Here is a 16,198-nt window from a genome sequence, read left to right as displayed (position 1 = left end):
TAGTCCCCCAATTTATATATCACCCCTTATGTGGGATTGAATAGTCATCATATGTGAGATACCATATCCGAATGAATTGTTACTCCGTACTTCAATTTTGTAACCAAACATCGGATTAATAATTTTACTGAACTATTAGTCCAATCCCAAGCACATGTCCGTCCAAACAAACATGGCCTAGATGCATTAAAAAAGTCACGATATCAGGATTAGGACTGCAAATGAACAGAGCCGTTCATGAACAAGCTCGAGCTCGGCTCGGTAAGAGCTCGTTCGAACTCGGTTCATTAATTTTTTTTGCCGTTCGAGCTCGAGCTCATTAAATTTTTAATAAACAAGCCCAAACAGTCTAAAACTCGGCTCGTAAGCTCGACTCGTTAGCTGGCTCGTTTAATATTTATTATTTATATATTAAATAATATAAAATTATGTATAAAAAATAAGAGAAATATGCTATTTATATATTTAAAAAATATATATGTAAATAATACTTAACTATACATAGTATATTTATATAATAGTGGTAGTAGATATTATTATTTTAGTAAAATATTAACTTTTTTTTAGTATGTTTATATATATTGTATTTATAATTGTATAATCAAAATTTTAATTGTAACTGTAGTCTCACATGCAAGAATGAATTTATAAATTTTTTTGCTCGTTAAGATTTGTGAACAGGCTCGAACTCGAGTCGAACCTAAGCTAACTCGGCTCAAGCTCGGTTCGTTAAATTTTTATTCAGCTCGAGCTCGAGCTCGTTAAAATCTTAATAAATAAGCCCAAACACACTAAAGCTCGGCTCAACTCGGCTCGTTTGCAGCCCTAATCAGGATAAACCAAGACTTACAACATCTATAGGTAAAAGATTCAAATCCCAGCCCTAAAAAGAGACTACCTAAGCCGAAAAGCACATAAGAGGAGAAGAAACCTCCAAAATCAAAATGAGCAACAGTACCATCGAAAAAAAAACAAATAACAAGGAGGTTCCGTACCCTCATTATAATTTGTAAACCGCGACAAAAGGCATCAAAACACTTCCCATCCACAGCTTCCCGTCCTTCTCTTCCACTTCGCTAATTGCTTTAACAACCTTGCCTTCACTGTCCTCCAATATCTGTATTAGCTCACCCTCTGGGCTGTACTTCACAGCTACGGCGTGGAGCTTCCCGCCTGTGTGAAGGTGGTATTGAATCTTTGCCGGGATCGGCAGTTTTAGCAAGAATTTCCGTACTTTTGGGTATAAAGCGCATAGGTAAGTGTAGTAGGTGCGGCGACAGTGGACTGCTACCCAAAATTCACCTTTGTCGTTTGTTCGGACGTTGTCCGGAAATCCAGGTAGGACAGCCATAACTTCTGAGGTCCCTGCTTTCTTGCCTTTCAACCAATACTTACGTAATCTACATCACCAAAAACCAAGAAAAATTGAAGGTAAATGACAATAGCAAAGCTACGGTACCTGGAACATAAATTGCACCGGAATGAGTAACATCATATGCTTTAAAATGTGGACTTTGAATACATTATATTATAACAATTTAATGTACTTCTAAAGTAATTATCTTATAATAATTAGACATCCAATAAAATTTCATATTAGGGAGAACAAACAAATAGTGAAGATCACATGAGAAAACTGGAAATAGCCAATTGAGTGAAAATTTTCATATCTCATTGAAGATTGTGTCACAAAGTAAGAATTATGTATTGCTTTTCAAGGAAGATATTTAACAAAATCAGCCCAATTCATGTATTTATACCTGGCCACATCATTTTGTACCTATGTCTTAGAGGAGGCAAGTGTCTTAGTTCAAATCTCACAAAACTCTATATGACTTAAAGAAATCAAACCCACTGACTGTCAACTTTGAGATTCTATCACAAGAACTCAACAATTTGTGTTTTAGAAGACACAAAAGAAAACTATTTTATCATGGTCAGTGGTTTAAGAAATATAAGGTTACCAATATTTTTCAATCAGGAAAAAAAAAAAAAAAGAATAGAAGACAACATGTAAAATATTATTGACATAATTCCCATTGTCAAATTGAAATTTCACAAGCCCAGATTCATAATGAACGCCGTAGAAATTCACAAGTGCCTGCAAGTAATTTAGTCAAAAACCGGGGTTTTTGACACCTATGCCTCTACTTCCTTGGTTAATGATGTACTACATTATATAATCTGTCTCTATAATCATCAAATTTGAAACAAGTATTTATGCCACAAAACGGGAGAAGATGCCTCTACGGGAGAGGCTATAATGTGCACCCCCAAAAGAGTGCATATGGCATGCACTTTGTAATTTTTTCACAAAATTAAAATGTTATAATTTTTTTTCTCACCACAAAAATGTCATAACAAAAATCACGAAGTGTCATAATTTCACCATTCATTACTTTATAGTGCACAACATAAATTCACTATTCATAACTTTACCACATTGTAGATTTCTCCCATATTGTGACATAAATACTTGTTTTGAGTTTGATAATCCCATATGCACTCTTTTGGGGGTGCACATTATAGCATCTCCCCACAATATAACACCTATTTGTCATTTCTTTTTTACAAAACACTTATTTTTCATTTTAGTACGAGATGCTGGTTGCTTGGTAGTGTTCAAGGGCAACAAAATCCTTCATGATCACAACACACAAGTCATCAATATCAACACACAAGTCATACAATTAACTGATACAAAAGGAGATCAACAAAATATATATATATATATATATATCATATATGCACAACAGAACACGAAACATATGGAAAGCACTCAACAGAGTTAATTGGTAGCTACATTTCTATCACACAAAAAATTGGACATGTAATGGGCGCAACATCTGTACCACAGCAATGTCAACAGTTGTTCTTCCCCCAATCAGGGTGATTCTCATGCAGGTCTTAGTTATATATGTGGCCGATTATGCTAACATGTGAGGACTACCATGTTATGAGTCATGCCCATGCAAAATTTCAATAAGTGAACAGATTTACCTGCCAACAGACCCTTCACAGAATACAAAAAATGAACCATCCTTACTTAGGGACACACCATTAGGGAATTGGAGATTCCGAACAAGGACGGTGGTTTCCTTGGCATTGGGATTGTATTTCAGAACTTTCCCGCTATCTTCCGCAGAGAAAACCAACTGCATGAAGTTCCTGAAAACAAATACCATAAAAGAACTAGGAGTCTAGGATAATGATCAAAACACAGCTATTCACAACAAAGAAACAGCATCCAAGTGCAGTTAAGTTCCCCATAACATAATAGGAGGTTGTTTGGTGGAACTTCTTGCAAGTTGAAAGCTGATAAATTAATAATTAGAAAGTAGAAGCTAAAAGCACACATTTCCTTGCTTCTCAATAACAAGCTTTTTTCCAGCTTACTTTAGTGATTGCTTCCTAATAAGCTGTCAGTAGAAGCTACACCAAACACTAGAATAGATTTCCAAAAAAAAAAACAAAATCTATAAGCTGCACCAAACAGGGCCTAAGACCTGGCTTAAAGGGGCTGCTCTCAACAACTTGCAGGTATCAAGTTGAAGGGTTTCTAGACCAATTAATTATAATAAGTTAAATAACGTGAAAAGGTTTAAGCTAGTAATAAAGGGAATCTGATCAGAGATCTAGTAGTAATTCTGATAAAGAATTTATCTTTTCAATAATGAATTGAGTAACAACAATGTAAGTGCATCTACTTATTTATTTTTCCTTTCAAAGAAACTAAGGGGTTGTTTGAGATGATGTAAATAAGTGTACTTTTTGACTTTTTATGAAATATGGGTTGGGTTTGGATTGAGTTTGAAGTGATGGGTTAGAGAGGTGGTGTGACTTAAATAAGATGATGTGACTTAAATAGGATAGTGACTTTTTGACTTTTTTCAAACATGCCAAACCAAGCCTAAATATAAAAAAGAAAGAAGCGTGATTGCCATTATAAATTCATTCAGGATAATTTCCTCACTTAATTTCTTAGTTCAGAATAAAAACACCACAAACATGTGCCTCCTGCTTTCACCATACCTGATGCATGAAACCAAATTTCAACTTCTGTTTACAGCATTTGGCAAGTGCTTTTTTAGCAACTTTTTTGTTAGTTTTTTTTTTTTTTTTTCATCACTAGTGAACATTTTTAAAAAAATTTCAAAACAATTCTACACTTTTAGGTTATACTTCACTAGACCGACTTGGAAAGTGCAAAATAAAAATAACCTTTTGAAAAAAAAAAAGTCCACTAAAGATGAAAAAAAAGCATAAAAAGTTGGAATTTTTTTGGGTTTTTCAAATTTCTTTTACTTTTTAGATCCTTCTAGACTAGACAGACCTGAATTGTAAATTTTTTTGACACAAATCTATAAAAAAAAAAATCACGAAAGACAAAAGAAGTTCAAAAAAACATGTGCCTTCTTTAGCTGAACTTAAAAAGTTATGCACAATCATCAGGGGTGTACCCACCATAGAATTGTGAATATTGGCCAATCACTTAGTAGGGCTTTGCTCACAAATTCAATGACTTCAAGCAGCAACTTTAACACATACATTGCCGGCATTTGAAAACAGAATAGAATTAAAAACCTACCGCCTTTGGTATTTGGTGCTGCTGTCCGTGAAATAAATATTTCCTTCGTCATCTATGTCCAGATCATTAGTGAACCTCAGTGGCATTCCTTCCACCTCATTTGTTAGTGATGTTGCCAGTCCACCCTCAGGCCCAACCTTCATCAGCCCAAAATATGCATCCGCAATATACAAATCACCTGTTTTCTTGTCAAATCGAAGCCCCAAAGGCCTGCCACATATGTGCTCGTTCTTCAGGTAGCTCGAAGGCGATGGCTTTGGGTCACATAGTGATGACCTGAATCCCAAATCATATATGGTTAAAAAGGGATTAAATTTCAGACAAAGCATCATAAAAAGAATATCTTCGAGAATTTAACAAGAACACAGCAGACTGAAAGCTTTTCCTAAATGAAAAATAAGCAAGAACAGTGAACCAGAAGAAGTTTCTCTCTTGGAAGGTGTTTGTCAACCGCTTATATAGCAATTTTTTAACTATTTTAGACAAAAATGCTAACACCCTCATTTGGAAACCACTTATATAGGTGACAATGACAAGAACACAAAAAAAAAAGGTTAAAAAAAATATCATTTTTTTTTTTCCAAATTTGTTTCATTAAAAAAAAAAAAAAAAAAACTAAGGACCTTCTAGTCCAGAAAGACCTAAAAAAAAATGACCAAAACTTCAAAAAAGAGTTCACCAAAGTCAAAAAAAAATCAATAAAAAAGTGCTAAAAAAGAGTTTGCCAAACCCAAATGACTTGTTTAACAAATTTCATTAATTGCACACCAGCCAAACAATAAATTCTACTGGCCTATTAATGAAGCAACTTACCACTAGTTAGAACGAAAAGAGTATCGGATCATGCTCATAGCTAACCAGCAAATTGTAGACACATGCTAGTATATTATTCCTTAATATAATTTTTCAAACAAAAAAATCTTGTAGTAAGGGTAAGTCTCTCTGCCATAGAGAAAACCACAGGTCCAACTGATCAGAAAATAATGGCATTCCTTTATTTGCATATCTTTTAAACTGACTTTCCATGGAGGGGAAGAGGCAGAGGGGAGAAAATTTCTTCAGTTTGCATGTGGATAAAATCGAGTGATATTTGGAGAATAATATTACATAAACTACCTTTTAATGTTTTTTTCCCCGAGAAAGAAGGCACTTCTGTTTTCTCTTTTAAATGTTTAAATCATATTGAGTATATATTCTTTCTTTTTCCTCGCAAACCAAAAAAGGCAAAAATAGTTTTAGTCCAATTAAACAGAATACAATGTCAATTAACTGCAACAGAGGATTCTTTAAGGATCTTGTCAATAAATAGCCACCTAATTGAGGAGGAACTCATATCTTATAAGTTTCTTGGAGGACTTATCCAAGTAATAATCAATTTTTTTTTAATACCTGAAATCCATAGAAGTTCAGGAGAAACAACAAAACTATTAATCATGGCTTGAAAACTATGCAACATGCACGTATTTTGTTCTGACTATTAAACAATCACAAAAATTTCAAAGTTCATTTGCTTTAATGAAACCTTTAAGATATGTGGGGACCAAAAGTGAAAAACAAGCTGAGATCTTGGAAAGACATTTATAACTCAATCTGAAAGACATAACAAAAGAATGACAGTTTCAAAAGCTCAAAAAGCCGTACCAAATCAAAGCTTTCCTTAAAAAAATACAAATAAACATCTGAATACTTGGGATGGAAATAACTAGACTTGCTCTAACCAGTAGCTCTTAGGCAAAACAAATTTTTTTTTTTTAAACTAACAGATGGAGGCAATTTATGCTGCCCATACATCTCTCTCATTCTCTCTCCCATTTGCAACATGGATAAAGAAACTATGGGATCCCTGGAGCATTGTCTTTCATTCATTCTTGCTAAGATCACATATGTTCTTCCAAGACATGATAGCATGTTATGACCCATACCTCTACCTCTTCCTCCATATGCATACACAGAAACACTCATCCATCCAATCACTAACACACCCACACCCCCCACCCCCCCCCCCCCCCCCACCCCCCCCCCCCCCCCCCCATTTTCATTTGCTGATCGCCTCTGGGAGCTATTTAGGCTTCAAATAAGAAATCAACTAACTCACTCTATTACATTTGGCGTGTCAAATAACTCAGTAATTAAACTTTCTTGCTTCATTTTCTGTCAACAAATTGCCTGTCAAACATTCTAATCAGGCATGTTAAAATGCCTAAGCTAAGTTATCGCTAAGTGACACATGTAAAATTCAAAATTCAAAAAGTTCAATTATCAGTTCCCCACATTACCCTTCTTTAAATTTTTATTAAATATAATACCAATTTTCCAAAAATTTATCTCCCTGGCAATGTACTTTCAATCTAGCAAGCTAGCTGTCTCTGCTGCCCCTATATCTTGAACAGTTTGGTGCAGGTTGGAGCCTTTTCATGGAATTGAGGAGCTGGTCCTCTTCCATCTTAAAAAAAAAAATGTCTAGGGAGAACTACGAGCCCGGTTCTTTTGTCATTTCATTCCGAATAGGCACAACCCAATTCATTCGATTACTACCAGGATGAACCCAATCCGGAATATGAACCGTATAAGAAAAGACCTATTGAACCGATCATAGGAATACCAGTTAAAGTACCTATTAGCCAAAGAGGAATCCTTCCCTACTTCCTTCCACATTTCATCAAGTGGTCATGCAAGAGACATAAACAGTAAACACGGCCTTGACATACTAGCATATGGGGCTTGTTTGCCTCAGGCTCATCAACATGGCAGACCACAACGGGGAAGGAACCCAACATTTTGCCTGAAACTCATCCCCAAAATGGATCTAATTGCACTTCACGCTCTATGTTCTTTATGTCTTTTGGTCCGCCACCAGAACTTGGTTGAACCATCAAGATACATCGCAGCCATATTCACCGACGCCTCCTAGGATGTAGTCCGATAAGCCACCGCATATTCCAAAAGTCTTCAATCCTTAGCATCTTATTGCCTTTGGTTTCACTCAATTTCATGTAAATTTATTATTCAAAGGTGCTTTCCTTAAATTCTGTGCATGGTCAATTTCAATTAGCATAAATAACTTGTATCAGAGGATTCAGTATACATTACTACGGAAAGTATCTTTATACAAACATTCAGCTACTAACAATTGCAAACAAAATAAAGAAACAAAAAAAAAGGTACCGGGTTTAGAACTTAGAAGTGAGTAATGGTGGGAACAAGTTAGGCATTTAAACATTTATTCTCAAAGCCCTTCAGGATCCTATGATTTGGTATAAATAACTTGGATCAAGTGATTGCATTTCCATTGCAGTGCCAAACCAACAAGAATTCATCAAATCTACATCACTAAAATTACATCAAAGTTCACCCTAAAAATAATCAGGAATGGCACAATTATCAAATTAATACTTGTAGCAAAATTTGAAACTCTTTGTCTTCCAGTTAGTTGGGAGTCGTCATGTGACAACTGCAGCCATTTGGTGGAAAATTAACAGAGGGTCTTATCCTACCTGATCGCCACTGAGCCAACCAAGGAAGGGAGACCTCTCTCTCTCTACATCCCCAGCAGGCATTTCCATGCAAGATATTGGCAACAATGGTTATTCTTTGTAAAACAAAATAATCACCATTTTTGGTTCCAGAAGATTGAGTTTTTTATTTTCTGTATTTTTTTTTTTTTAATGATTTTTTTTAATATTTTACGCAATTTTTTTTTTATTTTTTAGATACACCTAACCTAAATACACTTAAAAAGTATAATATTTGTGGGGAAAAAAAAAAAAACTTAAAAAAAATCACTAAATACAAAAAATCAAAAAAAATTCAATATATTTTCATATTTTTTGTATTCAATGAATTTTTTAGTTTTTAAGCATATTAAGATTAGGTCAATCTAAAAATTTTTTAAAAAAATGATTAGAATAATTTAAAAAATATTAAAAATATAAAAAAAAATACGAATTGAAAACTCAGAAAACTGTTTTTGAATACTGAAAATCAAACAGGGTGATATATTATTTTTGGTTAAAAATCCCATGTATATGTGAAAATATAAAAATAAAAAATAAAAAAAGAAGTAAAGCACAAAGTGTAAATTCAAGATTGTCATTGACATCAATAAAGGAGGAACCATAACTGTGAACCTCCATCGACCAAAAAAATAAATAAATAAGAAACCATTTTTTATTTTGGGCAAATAACAGATTAGTGGTGGAAAGAAAAAATAATTAAAAAAAAGTGGTAAACATTATAAATATTAATTAATAATTACAATTATAAGCTTTTTCACTAATGTATAATAATTTTTTAAAACAAACCCTGAATGGTAATTCCCCTTTTTATTTTTGACTGAAATCTCCACTGGTCATAATATTCTTATATTCATTTATTTCCAATCTCAAAGCAAAAGACATAGGACTCTACTTCAAACAATTCCAGGTCAAGGCAAGTAAGACAAAACCTACTAGATACTGAATATAAAGAGAAATAAATGCCACAAATTAGAAGCTGTATATGATCATGAATAAAAAGGTGCTCTATGATTTTTAAAATATTTATTTATTATTATTTTTTTTTTTTTGTGAAGAATAAAATGGTGCTCTCTGATTTTGCAGCCTCATCACATATTTCTCCAAGTAATTATTAGGTAGTTTTGGAGTATCATGGGGCCATTATCCACATAGTACAACCAACCAATAATGTAGCAGGAAATTTTATGTATAGAACAATGCTGACCCACATTTCTTCGGTAGTTCGGAGACACTAACTATGTTTTGCAGTTCCTCATTTTCCAGAAACACCATGCCAGCCATAACACCCGTGGTATTATGGAACTAACTAACATTTTCCCATTTTCCCTATCATATCTCTTCCTTCATCATATTGTAAAATCCCTTCCTCATATTATTTAAAAAACAATCTGAACTAACAGCTTTACCAAGAGCTTCATGATGCACAAATTGAAGTTCATACGTTAAAAAGTACAAAGCATGATTGTATCTATTTTTCATAGATAAAAAATAAAAAAATAAAAACACTTGTGATGGTATCCATACCCCATCAATTTATCAATCCTGCGGGTAAGCAGTACAAACTTTCAGCAATAACTTGAGAAAGAAGAACAAGAAGAAAACCAAAGGGGTTGGGGGCCTATTTTGAAGCCGATCTGGGTGATCTCAACTGTTATTTTTTTAATAGTTGTTAGATAAATATAATTTTAAGAACAATCGACTATTTTTTATAAGGGTAAATTACAAATACACCACCTAAGATTTGCTTAAAGTACAAATTGCCTCCGTGATTTGAAAAATTACAAATACCTCCTTGTTAGTATTTTTTATTTAATAGAATTAACTAAAAAAATAAAATTCATAATTGCTCTTGTACGGGGAGCAAATATTCCGGCGTGCCCGTATTCCTTCCTTCCGAGCTCCGTCGATATCCGATCACCTGCGAGCAAATAACGGTGAGCTACCCGGCGGTGTGTGGCCGGAAACACCCTCCGACGGTCAAATTAGCACACACCTTAGAGGGAATAGAGAGAAGGGAGAGAGTGTTTGAGTGTAAGAAATTCCTTACAGAGTGTTCGTCCGTCGCGTATGGGGGGCGCAGACATGCTTATAGACCTTCTGAGCCCCATATCCACTCCCTGTCATCTCCTGACACGTGGCTCTGCTATCCCATCTGTCAGCATAAACCATGCCATTCATCATCTGCTCTCAACTGCCTGCCAGCACAGCTGGTGCTCGGCAGCCGAGATGCCCTACCTCGGTCGTACCATGCTTCATACCTTAAGCGCCTAACCGGATAAACAAACGGTGGACCGGGCTAAGCGGCATCCCGGCCGAGCCTAGCCCGGATGCTTACTTTGATCGGCCTTCTCGCCGGTCAATCAACTACCTCGGCTGACCGCGCCTTTCCGAGCGCCGGTCTCTCGGTTTGTCTGGTTTCGACCATCCTCGGACCAAGCATCCTGGTCTGACCGGTCACTTCCCGACCGAGCAACTTCTGCACGGTCCGAGGCGGCACACCGTCCAAACCTTGCCCGGCCCAAGTTCTGGTAGCCCATCTCCGGGTGAACAGTTGATCATCTCGCCCCAATGCACTGCTGGGCCCTCAGCTTGCCCGGTCGATACCCCGGCCCAACACCGGATCATAAATCACCCTCTCAATTGCCCCTTAATTCCGTCCGCTGAAGCGTGACTGGGATTACCTATCCCGATCGGGGTAATACTTCCTCGGTCCTCAATATGCAAGAATGTGACCGTACTAAGAAAGCGAGCAAGGTCCGCTCCACGACTTCCTTCTTGGCGAGCAACATCAGCTCGGTCAAGGAACTTCCAAGGTCAGCGAGCAAGGTCCGCTCCGCGACTTGCTTCTTGGCGAGCAACAACAGCTCGGCAAAGAACTTCCAAGGTCGGCGAGCAAGGTCCGCTCCGCGACGTGCTTCTTGGCGAGCAACAACAGCTCGGTCAAGGAACTTCCAAGGTCGGCGAGCAAGGTCCGCTCCGCGACTTGCTTCTTGGCGAGCAACATCAGCTCGGTCAAGGAACTTCCAAGGTCGGCGAGCAAGGTCCGCTCCGCGACTTGCTTCTTGGCGAGCAACAACAGCTCGGTCAAGGAACTTCCAAGGTCGGCGAGCAAGGTCCGCTCCGCGACTTGCTTCTTGGCGAGCAACATCAGCTCGGTCAAGGAACTCCGAGGAAGGCGAGCAAGGTCCGCTCCGCGACTTCCTTCTTGGCGAGCAAAAACAGCTCGGCAAGGAACTTCCAAGGTCAGCGAGCAAGGTCCGCTCCGCGACTTGCTTCTTGGCGAGCAACAACAGCTCGGTCAAGGAACTTCCAAGGTCGGCGAGCTAGGTCCGCTCCGCGACTTGCTTCTTGGCGAGCAACATCAGCTCGGCTGAAACTTCGGATTTAAACAAATCATCAACTCTTCAGCCGGAGTAAGACATCTCGGCTGGAACCTCGCAGTTGAGCAAATCATCAACTCTTCAGCCGGAGTAAAACATCTCGGCTGGAACCTCGCAGTTGAGCAAATCATCAACTCTTCAGCCGGAGTAAAACATCTCGGCTGGAACCTCGCAGTTGAGCAAATCATCAACTCTTCAGCCGGAATAAAACATCTTGGCTGGAACCTCGCAGTTGAGCAAATCATCAACTCTTCAGCCGGAGTAAATCATCTCGGCTGGAACCTCGCAGTTGAGCAAGTCATCAACTCTTCAACCGGAGTAAATCATCTCGGCTGGAACCTCGCAGTTGAGCAAATCATCAACTCTTCAGCCGGAGTAAGACATCTCGGCTGGAACCTCGCAGTTGAGCAAATCATCAACTCTTCAGCTGGAGTAAAACATCTCGGCTGGAACCTCGCAGTTGAGCAAATCATCAACTCTTCAACCGGAGTAAATCATCTCGGCTGGAACAGAAGAGTAGGCCCCTTATCCACTATTATTTCGGACACAACAAAGCTCTTCAGCAAAAGTAATTCACTTCTATTACATTGACAAAAAGAGTATTTGCATTCAGAAGTGTAGGGGAAACAAGTCCCTCAAAAAATTACATAAGGCCGCATTCCATGGCCGGGGTACGCCTTTGCCATCCAAATCTTCTAAGTTGTATGCCCCCTTGCCCGGTTATCTTGTAAGGCTCCTCCTAGTTTGCCCCTAGCTTGCCTTCACCCGGCACTAGTGCGTTACCCATGACCTTCCTTAAAACCCAGTCGCCCACTTGCTCGTTGCCATCGAGGTTGTCTCCGCGGTGGACGTCGCCGCATCATCCTCTACTCGGATGTGCTCATTGATGCGCTGCATTAGGTGCCACATGGATGTCTGCTGGTTCATTGTAAGCGAATCCCTCAGCCTATGTCCGAGCGGGAGACCGCGCTTGTATTGCGTGATCGCAAGGTTGACCGGGCAATCCAAGATCTCGTTGAAGGTTTCCCAATACCTCGAGTTGTATGCCTTCAGTGTGTCGCTTGGTTCCATCTTGACACTAAGTAAATGATCGACTTCCTTTGGTGTTTTTGTGTTGGTTTTGAAGCGCGTCACAAACGCTTCTGCCAACTGATGCCATCGTTGTATGCTCCCTTCCGGCAACCTCTCGAACCACTTCAAGCCCAGCTCGCCTAAACTTGACGGGAAGATCAGGCACATAAGTCCGTCATTTCGCCTATGTCCGGCCATAACCTGTCGGAAGTGGCTCACATGCAGGTAAGGATCGGTTTTCCCGTCGTAAAGCGCGAACTTTGGTTGGTGGAAGCCTGCCGGAAGCGGTGTAGTTTCTATTTCCAGGGAGAAAGGGGTGGCACTCAACCTGGCCAAATCTGAATCCACTAGGAGTGGCGCTGCTTGGCGGGGTGGAGGCATTCCGACCTCCTTGCTGGCGTGAACCCCGTAGGATAGCCGCTGGAACGCCGGTATCCTCTGAGCTTCGCGCCGACGAACCCGCTCCTTTAAGACCGCCCGCAAATCCTCTGAATGAGCGGAGTAAGAGTACCTCGAAGTCGTCACCGGACGTGAGGGCCGGTAGGTGCTGTCTTGCGCGCTAGACTTCTCTGCATGCACGTCGGAATCACCAACCTGGTAACTTCTGGTAATAGAAATGGATGGAATGCGTCGCTGACTCTGACCGCCTGAACGGCGGGATGGGGTGCGCTCACTGTGGTCGCCCACTCTAGCTTCACCTTTCCCTTTGACATGCCGTTTCAGATCCTCCATCTCCGCCGCCATTCGCCGGATGACAGCGTCTTGGTCCCTCAACTTATTTTCCAGACGTCTGGCGTGTGAGTCTCTCCTCCGCCGGTGACCGTCTGGACTCCGTGAACGACCATAACTTCTTCCGCGCTTATCCCGCGCGTCTCCTGACTGTCCGCTAGTGGGCGTTCCCAAGTCAGCCATTGGGTGGACAGCAGGAGGTCCCTCTCTCCTTCGGGTATACTCCGGGGTGGCTCCGTCGATGGCGGACAACGGAAACTCGTCGTTGTTCGCCATGGACGGCGATCAGATGAACCTGGAAGACAAGGTTTTGTCTGTCAAGTTTCCCACAGACGGCGCCAATTGTACGGGGAGCAAATATTCCGGCGTGCCCGTATTCCTTCCTTCCGAGCTCCGTCGATATCCGATCACCTGCGAGCAAATAACGGTGAGCTACCCGGCGGTGTGTGGCCGGAAACACCCTCCGACGGTCAAATTAGCACACACCTTAGAGGGAATAGAGAGAAGGGAGAGAGTGTTTGAGTGTAAGAAATTCCTTACAGAGTGTTCGTCCGTCGCGTATGGGGGGCGCAGACATGCTTATAGACCTTCTGAGCCCCATATCCACTCCCTGTCATCTCCTGACACGTGGCTCTGCTATCCCATCTGTCAGCATAAACCATGCCATTCATCATCTGCTCTCAACTGCCTGCCAGCACAGCTGGTGCTCGGCAGCCGAGATGCCCTACCTCGGTCGTACCATGCTTCATACCTTAAGCGCCTAACCGGATAAACAAACGGTGGACCGGGCTAAGCGGCATCCCGGCCGAGCCTAGCCCGGATGCTTACTTTGATCGGCCTTCTCGCCGGTCAATCAACTACCTCGGCTGACCGCGCCTTTCCGAGCGCCGGTCTCTCGGTTTGTCTGGTTTCGACCATCCTCGGACCAAGCATCCTGGTCTGACCGGTCACTTCCCGACCGAGCAACTTCTGCACGGTCCGAGGCGGCACACCGTCCAAACCTTGCCCGGCCCAAGTTCTGGTAGCCCATCTCCGGGTGAACAGTTGATCATCTCGCCCCAATGCACTGCTGGGCCCTCAGCTTGCCCGGTCGATACCCCGGCCCAACACCGGATCATAAATCACCCTCTCAGCTCTCCTATACAATAATAAAATTACCTAAATTATTAATTGAAACATATTTCTAATACCATTAAAAACTATTAATTGAGTTGATAATTTATTAATAAAATGGACGATTTGTTATAAAATTATAAACCTCGGGAGTGGAATATAATTTTCAAAACCAAGATGATTCGTATTTTAATCAACCCTCACCTCACCTCACCTCACCTCAGGAGTCTATTTGTAATTTACACTTTTTATAGTGTACATGTGATTTAAAATATATAAATGCATAAACATTCTATTCAATGAATCCAAGTGAACTGTTGAAATTACCCAAGTCGGGTCCAAAATGGGCACCAAAAGCCCAAAACTGTTCTCTCAAGTTTCCAACTTGAGAATCCACACTCCAAAATGAAACGTTCGAAACAAACATATAATCAAACCCAAAACAACGCAAATTTGCAGCAAAACATTCGAAACTAATAAATAATCAAGCCGAAAATAACTAAAATTCGCAGAAAAACAACAACAACAATAGCCAAAAAAAAAAGGTTCCAGACAAGAAGATAATCAAACAAAATTTTTAGCATAACAACAAGAACATCAAAACAAAGAAGGAATCAAAAACCCATTACCAAAACTCACCGATTAGGCGAAGTATACGCAAAATCGATCCACTTATCGCCATTCCAGAACAAAATCCTCCCATCAGCAACACCAGTATAGGGTCCATGGCCCTGCGGATCGAACGCCATGCTTTCCGGACCTTGAATCTGATTCAGAAACTTAATTTCCGATTTCTGCAACAGATTCTCGGAGTCTTTCATCGCAGGAACATCGGACCAATCGGGCATTTCGACCTTGTAGGTTTCGAAGTCAGGGAAGTCGGAGATTGCGCTGTGTTTGAAGGGGTCGATTCCGCAGTAGAGAGCGAGGAGGAGGAAGAGTCCGGCGAGAATTCCAGCGGGCCTCATTGCCGGAAGTTTTGAATTTTCCGGGGAAGAAGGAAGGGTTTATTATCGAGAGTGAGGAGGAAGAAGAAGAAGAAGAAGAAGAAGACTTCTTTGAGAGGAGTGTGTAGAAGAAGGGTAGCTTTTCTCCTTCGTTGGTTGGAGGGGGATAGGTAGGTAGTAAACGTGGGGGAGGTGTGTAATATGTACATCTGGTATGATAATTAATTTTTAAAAATAATGATTTAAATCACTAAAAAATATATTACTAATAAAAAAAACTAACAAGGATTAGAAAGTATGCGGGGTCTATTGTCATATTTTTAGTGCTTCTTTAGTGCTCTCTTTTTAGTGTTTCTAAGCATTTTTTAATTTTTAATGATATATTAAAACATTTTAGAGTAAATTACACCGACACTTTTTGAAATTTATATTTATTACAGTTTCTTTTCTCACTTTTTAAAAATTATATCTCATTTATTGATATTTAAAATTTTATTACAGATTCTCTCATTAGCAATTTAATTTTTTTAAATATTAATTTTATCCTCATTGGATAAATTATATTGACACATCTTATATTTTAAAAATTACAATCCCCTCCCTAAGGTTTAAAGTAGTATTACCAATTGTCTCCTCGATTAATATTAGTTGGAAAAAAAAAATTATTGGGAAAAAATTAATTAAAAAAATATTATTTGAAAAAAAAAATTTGTTAGTAAAATTTTTACATTTCTGTTTAAAAACTAACGTAAACTCATTTTTTGAATTTACGTTTTTCCTCAAATTTATAAACTGAGACAACTATTTATAAACCCAAAAAAAAATTATCAAACAAGTTTTTATGACAGTTTTTAA

At 39.4% G+C, this 16,198-nt stretch overlaps 1 protein-coding gene across 1 annotated transcript; it reads right to left on the bottom strand.

The window, feature by feature from the left end:
• Positions 1-798: 798 nt before the first annotated feature.
• LOC114314842 (protein STRICTOSIDINE SYNTHASE-LIKE 3) lies at positions 799-15,562 on the bottom strand. Its single transcript, XM_028261347.2, has 4 exons — positions 15,036-15,562; positions 4,589-4,864; positions 3,001-3,168; positions 799-1,400 (listed from the first exon to the last, which is right to left on the bottom strand). The coding sequence occupies exons 1-4, from the start codon at positions 15,362-15,364 to the stop codon at positions 1,001-1,003; spliced, it is 1,173 nt and encodes a 390-aa protein (XP_028117148.2). The 5' UTR covers positions 15,365-15,562; the 3' UTR covers positions 799-1,000.
• Positions 15,563-16,198: the final 636 nt, after the last annotated feature.

The sequence above is a fragment of the Camellia sinensis genome, unplaced genomic scaffold, assembly GCF_055761805.1.
Source record: "Camellia sinensis isolate YWXY unplaced genomic scaffold, ASM5576180v1 Unanchor1, whole genome shotgun sequence".
Classification (NCBI taxonomy): Eukaryota; Viridiplantae; Streptophyta; class Magnoliopsida; order Ericales; family Theaceae; genus Camellia; species Camellia sinensis.
The sequence above is the reverse complement of the archived record's forward strand: the minus strand, read 5'-3'. Positions and strand labels throughout refer to the sequence as shown.